General features: G+C 28.3%; 2 protein-coding genes across 2 annotated transcripts; one reads left to right on the top strand and one right to left on the bottom strand.

The window, feature by feature from the left end:
- Positions 1-28: 28 nt before the first annotated feature.
- On the bottom strand, positions 29-2,139 carry LOC124420273. Its single transcript, XM_046952556.1, has 2 exons — positions 429-2,139; positions 29-355 (listed from the first exon to the last, which is right to left on the bottom strand). The coding sequence occupies exons 1-2, from the start codon at positions 2,137-2,139 to the stop codon at positions 255-257; spliced, it is 1,812 nt and encodes a 603-aa protein (XP_046808512.1). The 3' UTR covers positions 29-254.
- A 1,135-nt stretch (positions 2,140-3,274) lies between these two features.
- On the top strand, positions 3,275-13,143 carry LOC111676880 (adenylyl cyclase X E). The gene is made up of 15 exons (XM_046953277.1): positions 3,275-3,351; positions 7,652-7,864; positions 9,723-9,863; positions 9,928-10,458; positions 10,534-10,655; positions 10,732-10,776; positions 10,837-10,981; positions 11,046-11,182; positions 11,254-11,539; positions 11,604-11,788; positions 11,904-12,122; positions 12,191-12,437; positions 12,499-12,606; positions 12,669-12,937; positions 13,004-13,143. The coding sequence occupies exons 2-15, from the start codon at positions 7,757-7,759 to the stop codon at positions 13,104-13,106; spliced, it is 2,646 nt and encodes an 881-aa protein (XP_046809233.1). The 5' UTR covers positions 3,275-3,351; positions 7,652-7,756; the 3' UTR covers positions 13,107-13,143.
- The last annotated feature ends 267 nt before the right edge of the window (positions 13,144-13,410 follow it).

Genomic DNA, 13,410 nt, shown 5'->3' with positions numbered 1-13,410 from the left:
ATAGACTAGACTATAGACTAGACTATAGACTAGACTATAGACTAGACTATAGACTAGACTATAGACTAGACTATAGACTAGACTATAGACTAGACTATAGTCTACTCTTTAGTCTAGTCTATAGACTAGACTATAGACTAGACTATAGACGAAATTTAGAGGATATTGCAGAACATTGTGATTCTAATTTTTCATTGTAAGTGTGCAACATGTTTTTTTATAAATTCAATCCGGTCATTTGAATTAGTTCGCCATTATTCTAAAATCAAATAACATTTTGTCATACTGAAGTTATCCACAAGTAATTCTATTTGTTCAATAGTTTCCTTACACTGCTGCCGAATTAGGATGCAATCTGAAATTTATATTTAAACATTAATATTTTCTTTAAGTTCACTTTTTGTCTCATCAAATTTATAAATACTCACCTATAGTAATGCCACAAATATTAATATATTTAAAACGGCTGGGAAACTTTGCATTATTCAAAATTTTATAAACTAAATCGGTAGTTATATCGAAACAAGTTAATATCAACTTTCTATTTAGCTGTAATAAATCTAAACAAAAATCTTCTAAAGCATAGAAAACTTCACGGATGACATTTAGATGTTGCAGATTGGTCTTAAAAGCTTTCAGTTTACTAAAACAAACATCCGGATTGGGAACATATACGTCATCAATGGTTAGTTCTTTTAAGTTTTCAAGTTTTAGCAGCTGCAGCAATTCTGACATATTTATATCGATATTGGCATCTAAATCAAGAATTACTTTACGCAAAGATTTCAATTCGGAACAATCATTTTTATTTAGATAACGCCAAGGAATGTATAAAACTTGTAAGTTGGGAGCAAAACTTGAAAGTTTTATTTCACTTGCGTCCCAGCCCCATATTTCCCAATTGAAAAATATTAAGTTTTTAAGATTTTGTTTATTAAACTGGAACAGCCGCATTAGTTTTTCACCGCAGAAATCACATTGTAATATTTCTAAAGTTGATGAAATCAGAAAATTGTCGATATCTCCTTTATAATGGGTAGCAATCGATTTGAAACTTGATAACTTTAGATCGTGCAAAATGGTTTTTAAATTTGAGCCACTCAAGCCACAACAAGATATTAGTGTAAGTTTTTTTAATTGGGGAAGGCCTATGAAATCATGAAGGTAGCACTTATTTAAAGATAAATGAAATAAATTTTTACAGGACCTTAGTAGAGTATTAAAAAAATCGGTGGTAATACTTTTGTATTCATTGATCGTTAATTCGGAAAGATTTTCAAATTTAGGCAAAATATTCGATTGAAATTCTAAGAAATCGATAACATCACAAAGACCAATTTCAAAAGTTTGACAATAACTTAAACTGCTGAAATTGAAATCCTCTTTATCTGCATATTCGTCCGATTCTATAGTACAACATATGCTAAGACGCTGCAATTTTAATTGTTGTAAAATGTGTTGGACATTAGAAAAGTTGTACAAATGTTGTCCATCACACCAGTCTGTGTAGTTTATAAATAGGTTATTTAAATTAGCCATTTTTTGCAATACCGAAACATCAATATCCTTATCCAATACCAAAGGTTGACCTTCTATATTACGACAATTGAACAAGTCCAATGTTTTCAATTTTAAACAATTCTTTGCCAATTTTTTTACATCTCTATTGCTTAAAATAACCTTCTCATATCTTAGGTAGGTGAGATTTGTAAATTTTTCCATTGGAGGCAGTTTAACCCGATCCCTTTGAATATTCGCATTTAATTTAAATTGCATTTTCTGTATATTTTTAGCATTTAAATTGAAGAAAATTTCAATTTCATTTTTTTCCAAACAGATATTAGTTTGACTAAATATTTCGCGTAAATTAGGTATGTGAACATATCTATTGTAAGTGCTGGCTTCGGTGTCAATTTTATTTGATATTAAATATTTCTCACAATCTTTTAAAACATAAACTTCAACTTCTTTAAATTGTATATTCCACACAAAATTTTTAATAATATATTGTAATTCTTCGTTAACTCTTAACAATTGCAATTGCTGTTCGTATGTTAGAAATTGACAAATATTTTTGACCAATTCAATATTTCGGAAACAGTTTTCTATTGTTGAAATATTTGTATTTTGAGAAGACATATTTTCGTATTTCCTTTTACGTTAGTGTTTATAGACTGAACAGGTTTTTATGTCTAAAATAATATTAGTTTTGATTAGAACATATTAATTACCAAAAAGTATAGATAAGACTTTTTCTTGAAAATTACACCATTTCTAATATATACAAATGATAATAAATACAGCACTACACCAAAAAATTGTGTGATTACGTATGAAGATACATACATAGTTACTAAGATATATAAATATTGATTATAGTCTAGTCTATAGTTTTGTCAATAGCCTTGTTTATAGTTCAATTTATAGATTTGTCTATATTCTAGTATAAAATGTAATATAGACTATAAACCAGAATATAGCCTAGTCTATAGTTTAGTCATTACTATAGTCTAAAGTCTAATTTAAAGTTTAGTCTATATTCTAGTAGTATATAGTGTAGACTATATAGTCTTTAGTTTGGTCAGTAGTCAAGTCTAAAGTTTAATTAAAAGTTTAGTCTATTATGTAGTATATAGTGTAGACTATATGAACTAGACTATAGACTAGACTATTAACTCGACTATAGATATATAGGCTAGACTAAAAACTAGTCTATAGACTAGACTATGGATTAGATTATAGACTAGACTATAGACTAGACTATAGACTAGACTATAGACTAGACTATAGACTAGACTATAGACTAGACTATAGACTAGACTATAGACTAGACTATAGACTAGACTATAGACTAGACTATAGACTAGACTATAGACTAGACTATAGACTAGACTATAGACTAGACTATAGACTAGACTATAGACTAGACTATAGACTATAGACTAGACTATAGACTAGACTATTGACTAGACTATATACTAGACTATTGACTAGACTATTGACTAGACTATAGACTAGACTATATACTTGACTATATACTAGACTATAGACTTGATTAGAGACTTGACTATAGTCTAGTCTAACTAGCTAATTACTCAATATTGTCAAATGAAAATCCAAGGAAAATAGGTATTAAAACAAAATAACGACAACTAACTTAATTTCTCATCTATAGATAAGAATTTTAAAATTCCATCAAGAAATATCCAAAAGAGTCCAATATTTATACCAACAATGTTTTTCACCTGTATATCGACAGTTAGTCGAGTACGAACTCTCTTTAGCAACGGTACAATTTCGAGAAATAACGGGCGATAGGAAGTTATACGTTACTTAGAATAGCAAGAAAACGTAAAGATAACTAAAATTAAAAAAAAATTATAAAAATATTTAACAACAATCACACAAACAAACGTTTATATTGTTGTGTAGTATAAATATTTCATATTGTTGTTATCAGTTTCAATAAATTGATGAGTAATTAAAGTCGTCAATTATGAATGTTAAAATAACGATATTAAATCTTTCAATAATCATATTTATTTAATATTAGATTTGAAAACAAAAATAAAAACAAAATAACAATTAATAAATTAATCCCTTTAATGTTAAGGGCAATAAAATAATAAACAAGTATACATATTTACAAGTTGTATTAATTTTATCGGAAATTGTTATAGTAAATTGCTTAATTTTTTAAAAAAACTTGTAGAAAAAGTGACACCTGTCAATTATATTCATCTTGAGATTTTAAATATCGGCAAAATTGTTTAATAAATATATATTTAAAAGATAAAAAAGCTTTTGCAAAAGTGTTTTTCTATATAAATTAAAATATTATTATATAATTACAAAATATTAAATAAAATTAATAAGTGACAACAACAACACTTTAATAATTGTGTTAAAAATTGAAAAATATTCTTTTGTGTTTTAACATTTATTTAGTTTTTTTTATCAGTTTCACACAATTGAAAATTAAAATTATTAACAAAAAAAAAAAAAAAAAAGTAAAACAATCAATTTGATTATTGACTATTGTCGTATTTGAAAATAATCTTATAAATACATATATATTTTTAATAAATTATACACAACAAAAAAAAGAAAATATTTTAAACTCTCCAAATGATTACAAACAAATTGTTTTTGTTTTAAGAACAACAACCACAACAAAACTTATTTATCAATAACAACAATTTAAACATGCTCTTTATCGGCATAAATGATAATAAAATCAAAATTTATATTCTTTTATTTTTGTTTAAAAATTAGTTAAGTGAAGAAAAATTAAGAAAAAAAATAAAGATAATAAGTAGAATCAGAAACATATATACATAATTTATATACATACTATACATGTCTGAAATCAAAGTTTCTTGAAGTGTATTTAAAGTTGATAATTTAGATTCGTAAAATTTTGTTTACGATAAATACACACAATAAAATGTCTATGAAGTTCGATAAAAAGTAATAAAATTTGTAGTGATTTGATATTATTTTAAAATATCTCAAACCGTCGACCTTCTGCTTCAATATAAAATTTTTGAAATTTTTCTGAAATTTTCGAAACACTGTAAAGTTTTTTAATTTTGTATAAAATGATTATCAGACTACTTAGACACAAGATATAACTGATATATTTTCAAAATATATTTGCCAAATCTTATGAAGAGAATCTGACGGTACCTGAAATAAAGGCTATATCCGATAGACAGACAACAACAAAAGTGTTGCTCTATATATAGACTAGACCATATACCAAACTTTAGTCTAACCCAGAGACTGAACTATAAACTAAACTATATTAGACTAGACTAAGTCCACACTATAGACTACATAGTCTAGTCTCTACTATAAACTAGACTGTAGTTCATACTTTAGAAAATATTGTATTAGAAGTTATAGACTATATTGAGGAACTATTCTCAGTCTTTACGATGGACCATAGTCCAGACATTACATATTTTATAACATAGTCTAGACTAAAAACAGTTGGACTATAGAACCAGACAGTAGATTTTGTACACTTTGAACTAAACTGTGGTCTTATACAAAGTCTAGACCATGTATCAAACTATAGTATTACCTACAGACTAAACAATAAAATAGGCTATAATTCACACTATAGATTATGGTATATAAGACTATATTATATACCATACACCAATAGAGTAGAACATAGTCCCTACTATAGCTAGACTATAGTTCATGCTTTAGATAATATTAGAGTATAAGTTATAGAATTTATTGAAAAACTAGACTAGTTCTTGTCTATACGATGGACCATAGTCCAGACTATATATTATACTCTAGTCTCTATTATAGACTAGACTGTGGTTTATGCTTTAGACAATATTGTATTAGAAGTTATATACTATATTAAGGAACTAGACAATTCTCAGTCTTTACGATGGACCATAGTCCAGACTTTACATATATTATAATATAGTCTAGACTAAAAACAGTTGGAATATATAGTTCAAACTATAAAATAGACAATTGAACCAGACAATGGATTTTGTACACTTTCAACTAAACTGTGGTCTTATACAAAGTCTAGACCATGTATCAAACTATAGTATTACCTACAGACTGAACAATAAACTAGGCTATATTTCTCACTATAGGTTTTGGTATATAAGACTAGATTATATACCATATACCAATAGAGTAGAACATAGTCCCTACTATAGCTAGACTATAGTTCATGCTTAAGATAATATTAGAGTTATAAGTTATAGAATTTATTGAAAACCTAGACTAGTTTTTGTCTATACGATGGACCATAGTCCAGACTACTCTAGTCTAGACTATAAACACTTAGACTATACATATAGTTCAATCTATGAAATAGACATAGGTCCGGTCTTTAAACTGGGCTATTATAAACAAATTATAAACAAGACATTAGTTCAAACTAAATTCTCTAAATTAAAGTATAATCCATACTCTAGACCAAACAATAGACTAGCTTTGACTTGACTATATATTATGTAATAAATCCTCCTATAGAATAGGTAATAGTTCTGACTACAGACTATACTCAACACTTTGGACTATTGTTGAGACTTTAGATGAAATTATAATTAAAATTGTTTAGCCGATAAGCTAAACAATAGTCCAGACTATTAACATTATAGTACTAACGATAGACAGTCCAAGTTTTAGAATTAACTATATTCCAGATTTCAGATTATATTTTTTATAGTAGTCCATAGTTTTATATAAGAGACTATACACTAAACTATAGTTTAAATTGTAAACTAGACTATAGCCCGGTCTATAGATTATACCTTGTACAAAGATTATACTACAATTCAGACTACTACCATAGTTAAGGAAATATAATAGAATATAATAGGTGGGACTAACTAATTATAGATTGTATTCTAAACTTTAGACTAGATTATAGTTCCAGTAATAAATAAGACCGGAATAAATAAAACATTACAGTCTACTTGTCTATTATTATACTGACTAGTTTGTAGGCTAATTGCCTATTTACTAGTTTACTATCTTAGTCTATTGAACAGTAAATTAACTAATATAGTGGCTGGACTACTATTAACTAGTTCACGGACTTGTCTATTGATTAGTGTATTGTTGACTAGTCAATATAGTTGTCTATTGACTACTCAATATAATAGTCTAGAATAATCTATTGACTATAATAGACTAGACAATTAGTCTACAGACAAATATATTTACTAGACTATAGTCTATGGAGTAGTCTGTTGACTAGTCTATTAGACCAGTTTATAGTTCCATTAATAAAAAAGACCGGAATGCATATTATATTACAGTCTACTGGCTAGTCTATTGACTAGTTTATTAACTAGCCTATTTATTAGTTTACTATCTAGTCAGTCTATTAAACAGTTAATTGTCTTATATAGTGGCTGATATATTAAACAGTATATTGACTAATATAGTACACGGATTACTAACTAGTCTATTGACTAGTTCACGGACTAGTCTATTGATTAGTGTATTGCCTAGACAATATAAAATTCTATTGACTACTCAATATAATAGTATACAATAAATCTATTGACTATGGTAGACTAGACAATTAGTCTACAGTAAAGTATATTTACTAGACTATAGTCTATGCAGTAGTCTGTTGACTAGTCTATTAACCAGTCTATTGGCTAATATACTAACTAGTTACTACTAACTAGTTGACTAGTCCATTAACTAGTCTATTGAACAGTATATTGACTGATTCACTGATTTTAGTAACAGAACAAATTGTAGTCCAAACTCTAGACTAGATTATAGTTCCAGTAATAAAAAGGGACTGGAATACATATTACATTAAAGATCTGTAAATAAATAGCAAAAACAATTTACACTAATTTAACAATTTAAAGACGACACGTTTCTCTTATAAACAATTGTAATAATTTTATAATAAAAAAAAATAAAAATTTTATAATATTTAAAAAAAATAGATAAAAATTGAACAACATTTCAACGTAATTAATTGCTACTTTATTTATTTAAATAAAAAAAAAAACTGTTGTTAAAATTAATTTATTGATACATATGAAGATGCATGTTTAAAATGTTGTTATACATATTTATTAAAATTTTATAGATAAATAAATTTTTGTAATTGAAAATTCTATTTTTGTATATTTTTTAGTGTAATTAAATAAAAATGTTTAATATTTAATATAAAACAAATATTTTTTCCTCTTTTTTGTGCAATAAAATTTCAAATAAATTTGATTGATTGATTGCAACAAAAATGAATTCATTTTTGGAAGACTCTACGGAACGTATTAGTCGTTTAAGCAACGAAAGTCGTCATGATACGCTGATCAATGAAAAGAAATGGGAATGGGGTTTTCTAAGGGTGAGTAATAATTGTTAAATATTGTTTATTATACTTTTATAAAATTTACTTTATATATTTGTGTTGTATATGAGAATTTTATAGAAATTATTGATAAATTTTAACAACTTTATAGAATTTACTGAGAAAAGAGTAATAAATCAAACAAATTTGGTTATTATATAAATTGATATAATTAAATATGGTCATACGCTCTTTGGGTGGGTTTTCTTTTTTTAATAAACCTTTTCATTTTTAGAAATTCGAGAAGTGGAATTTGGATTATTAAGACATTTGGCATAATCAAAGAACTAGAATTTTAACTCTTAATAAATAGAAAGATTTTATGATTCTAGTTTGTCTTTTTAGTTTGACTAGTTTATGGACCAATATATTCACTAGTTGTTGGATTAGTTTATTAACTTGTCTATTGATTAGTTTTCAATGGAAAAGTACATTGACTAGACTAGTTTACGGAGTGGTCTATTGGCTAGCCTTTTGACTAGTCTTTGGACTTATCTTTTAAATAGTCTATGTACTAGTCATTTGACTTGGCTATTGACTAATCATTTGACTTGACTAATGAATAGTCTACTGACCAGTCTACTGACTAGTATATTAACTAGCCTATTGACTAGTCGATTATCTAGTCTACTAACTAGTCTGTTGAACAGTGTATTTACGCACTAGACTATTAAGTAGTTCACGGACTAGTCTATTGATTAGTGTATTGAATAGTCAACATAATAAACTAGAATAATCTATAGACAAGTATATTTACTAGTCTATGGAGTAGTCTGTTTGCTAGTCTATTGTCTATTAACTAGTCAATTGACTAGTCTATTAACTAATATATTGAACAGTGTATTTACTAATATAGTGACTAATCTCTAAACTAGTTAACGGACTACGCATTAGATTTTTAACTAGTTTATTGACTAGTTCACGAACTAGTCTACTGACTAGTCTATTAACTAGTCTACTAATTAGCTTATTGACTAGTATATTATCTAGTCTACTAACTAGTCTGTTGAACAGTGTATTTACTAGGGTTCTATAGATCGACTTTTAGTCGTAAAAAGTCCAAAAGTCGAAAAATGTCGAAAGTCAGAAAAAGTCGAAATTATTTTTGGTTGGAAATAATTCTTTTTTTTTTGTTATTAGAGTTTTTCAGAAAATATTTATAAAAAAAAATTAAAAAAAAATCATAAAAACATCAAAAAATACCTTTTTACCCTTTAATCCAGCTCGACAAATAGGACAAAAATTTAAAGAAAAAATGACAAAAACTCTAAATTAGTCGAAAAATGTCGAAAATAGTCGACAAGTCGGAAAAAGTCGAAAAATGTCGAAAAATGTCGAAAAGTCGGAAAAGATGGAAATTCGAAAAAAGTTGGAAAAATGTCGACTATTTATAAAATACTAATAGTTGAAAAGTCGGAAAAGATCGAAAAGTCGACTTTTAACTAAATGCAAAAAGTCGACTTTTCGTTTAGTGACTGTCTGACGCACTAGACTAGTCTATTGATTAGTGTATTGACTAGTCAATATAATAGTCTAGAATAATCTATAGACAAGTATATTTACTAGACTATGGAGTAGTATGTTTCCTAGTATTTTGACTAATGTATTGACCAGACTAGTAGCTTGATTATTATCTAGTCTTTTAACTACTTAGTTGACTGGTCTATTGAATAGTATATATAGAAACTAATATTTTGAATAGTCTACGGACTACGTACTAGACTAATATGTAGGTCATTAACAAGTATATATTGACTTGTTTTTGGCTAGTTTATTTACTGATCTTCGAACTAGTTTATTAGCTGATCTATTGATTATAGGATTTTCTCTGAAACTTTTCCTTTATACATTACAGAATCAATGTCGCAATTTAGAATTGGAACAATTCTATCAATCATATATGCAACGTTTGCGTGTCAGTTATTTATCGTTATTTATCATTATCGAGATGTTAGTGGTGGGTGTGCACTCAATTATATTGCTATCAACGATAACGGTAAGTAATCAAAATCATTTGCCACTATATAACAAAATTACTAATTAATTTCTCATTTCAATAGAATTTAAATAATGTTGCCCCCGATATATTTGCCTATGTCACCTCATCCCTATTAGTGTGGGCAATATTAGCGCTTAATTTTCGTGTAGAACTTATAAAACGTTATCCGTGGATAATGTATGTTACCTCCTGGTTAGCGGTTACCATATTGGCCATGACCGATATTGGTGTATCCGTTTATCATGCAGTCATAAATTTAGATATATTACGACCGGCCTATGGTTCCTATATATTATATGCTGTCTATATATTTATGCCTTTGCCCGATAATGTGCATGCCTTTATGTTGGGTATGGCGGTGACAGTTTCGTATTTAATAGATTATGCTTTCGTAACGTATCGTAAGCTACCGGATGGCACGAAAACTTTGGATGTTAATAAACTAATAACCGAGGGCATATTTCTATTAAGTATTAATTTTTTGGGTATTTATTTTCGCATGATGAAAGAGATAGCGATACGTACAACATTTTTGGATCGTCGTAAGTATGTGGAGGAAAATCTATTGTTGCGTTATGCCCGGGAAGAGGAGGTTTGATAGAATTATGCAGATTCTTTATGGTTTTTAAACTGATGTTTGTTTTCTTTTTTTAATTTTTTTAAATAGCGAAGTTTATTATTAAGCATTATACCGGCCCATATTGTTAATAAAATAGAACATGATGTTAAATCACGTTTGGAATATAAAAAGGCCAAGAGACGTGCTTCACAAAATCCACACTATGGAGCGTAAGTCAAAAGAAGGTAATTGCCATATGAATGAAGACCTTTTTTAAAAGTAACTTTTCTTAAAACCCAATTTTAGTGAAAATGAAATTAAAATATCCAGATGGCGTCAACCGGAAATCGAGTAAGTTTTGGAGAAGATTTTTTTTAAATTTTTTATCATAATGTTGTTATTAATTAATAGAAAACTTTTTATTGAACCTCATGATGATGTTACCATTCTGTATGCCGATGTAGTTAATTATACTTATTTAACTACTACTTTGGATGTCAAGACCCTGGTGGAAACTTTACATGATTTATTTGTGAAATTCGATACGGCTTCAGAGGTGAGTAACCAAAAAAAATATCGGAAACCTACTTTCTATTACATTTACAATATAAACTCTTTAGGAATACAATGTATTGCGTATAAAATTTTTGGGTGATTGCTATTACTGTGTGGCCGGAGTTTCGGTACCAAATGAATATCATGCCAAATGTTGTGTTGATCTTGGACTACGTATGATCAAGGATATTCGTGATGTAAGGTATAAATTAGATAAAGTTGTTTATAATTCTTTTTGAATTTCGGTTTATTCTCTAATATTTTTAATTCTAGAACACGACGCAGACTTAACATTGATATGCGTATTGGTGTGCATACGGGAAGTATTTTATCGGGAGTTTTGGGGGCCTGTAAACTACAATATGATATTTGGTCTAAAGATGTTGATATAGCCAATCGTTTGGAACAGACGGGCATGGCTGGTCGAGTACATGTTAGTGAAGAGACTTTAAAACAATTGGAGGGTGAATATATGTATGAGGAGGGCACACCACAAGCTAGAACAGATCCGGTTTTAAAGAATTTCGGTATACGTACGTTCTTGATCAAGCCGCCTAGGGTAATGTATATTTAGTTTAAAGCACTATTTAGATTTGTTTAAAATGTTTGGATATCTATTTTAGTACGCTTCCTATAACGAACAAAGACGTCCCTATGCGGGTGTTAAACGTCAAATCGAACAACGCTCTAGAGTCGATACCTCAACGAACTTTATGCAAAATAATATACAACAATTTAATCAGATACGTACTCAAGCTAAATTGGAAATGAGTCGAGAATTAGATAAAATGCCTATAGGAAGAATACAGTGAGTATATATAAAAATGGAACTATATTATCATCTAAACTTCGGAAAAATGTTTAGATTTTTTTTCTTTACAATATTTTCAAATAAATTCTTCTCATTCTAATCCCCTCAACAGAATAACTAAATTTTGCTTTGATCGCTCAAAACGTTTGACACAAGACGAAATGGAAGAGCAAAACTTTCGACGTAACATAACCTCAATGTGTTTATTCTTTAAAGATTGGCGTTGGGAAATGCAATTTTTGCGAGAACCCGATGATATGTTAAAATACAGTGTCATTATGGGAGTAATTATATTTTTTGGCATAATGGCCATACAATCGATAAATAAAGTGTAAATATTTCATAGATTTATAATATACCACAGAAACAAAAAAAAGTATTCTTTTATAAAACTTTCAGACAATCTACAAATTTTTGGGCTTCCAATGCTACTTACATTGTATTAATGGTCATTTGTATATTTTTGACTTGGTTTAAAAAACTTTGGATAATGTTTTTTGCTGAGACCACACAATCGGAACCGAAAAATAAATTTATATTATTTCTCTTTGATGCCTCCAAGCATATACAGAGCAGTATAACGGCTCGTATAACCATATATCTGTTAATAATCATCATACACTGTTCGGCCACGTTTATACAATTGGTAAGGAATTTCTAAAATGAGAAATATAAAAATTTTTACTTGGAATTATTCAAACTTTTAGTTAGATTGTAAAAACTGGCCCATATATTCCGATGATGATTGGGACAAAAACTCAAATTTACAATATTTCTCTAATGGCAGAGAATGTGAAGTTGGTTTTAATCCTTGGGTAAGTTTTGAGTTAATTCTTTTAAATTTAATTCGTTAAACCTATTCAAAACTATATTGCAGGGCATTACCGAAAGTTTAGAACTGACAATTTGTATGGTTTTTCTCTTCTCTCGCATACCCTTTGTGGTAAAACTTACTGTGGGTATTTTAATTTCGGGTATTTATGCCATTATTATATTTGTTAGCTATTCGCCAATTTATGAGGCTAGTCCTTCGACAAATGTTGCCTTGCAGCCAGAATATTCTCATCTTATGGTTATAGTTATAACATTGGTCATTTTTCATTTAATGGATCGTCAGACGGAGTTTATATCGAAGGTGGATTACAAGTAAGTTTGTGTTTATTAGGAATTTGGAAAGAAAAAGTAATAATATATTTTTAATTATAATTTTAGCTGGAAGCGTCAATTGCAAAGAAAGCAAGAAGATGCTGAAGTTACAAATGCCTCTATAACGGTATTAATTAAAAACATCTTACCATCTCATGTGGGTGAGTAGGTTTAAAGGAAATCGGAGAACATAAGAGAGAATATTAATTAAAGCTAAATCCATAATCTTGTCAAAAGTCAAGCCAATAGTCCGGCCTATATTCAAGTCTATTCTTTATACTACTCTCGTCGTATTGTAGTATATAGATTAGTATGTAGTCTAGTCTATAGTTTAGTCTATAATCTAGTCTTTATGTCTATTAAACAGTCTATGCTCTAGTCTATAGTCTAGTCTATAGTCTAGTCTATAGTCTAGTCTATAGTCTAGTCTATAGTCTAGTCTATAGTCTAGTCTATAGTCTAGTCTATAGTCT

The sequence above is a fragment of the Lucilia cuprina genome, chromosome 5 (assembly GCF_022045245.1).
Source record: "Lucilia cuprina isolate Lc7/37 chromosome 5, ASM2204524v1, whole genome shotgun sequence".
NCBI lineage: Eukaryota > Metazoa > Arthropoda > Insecta > Diptera > Calliphoridae > Lucilia > Lucilia cuprina.
Note: the sequence above shows the minus strand (reverse complement) of the source record. Positions and strands in the feature narration are given on the sequence as shown.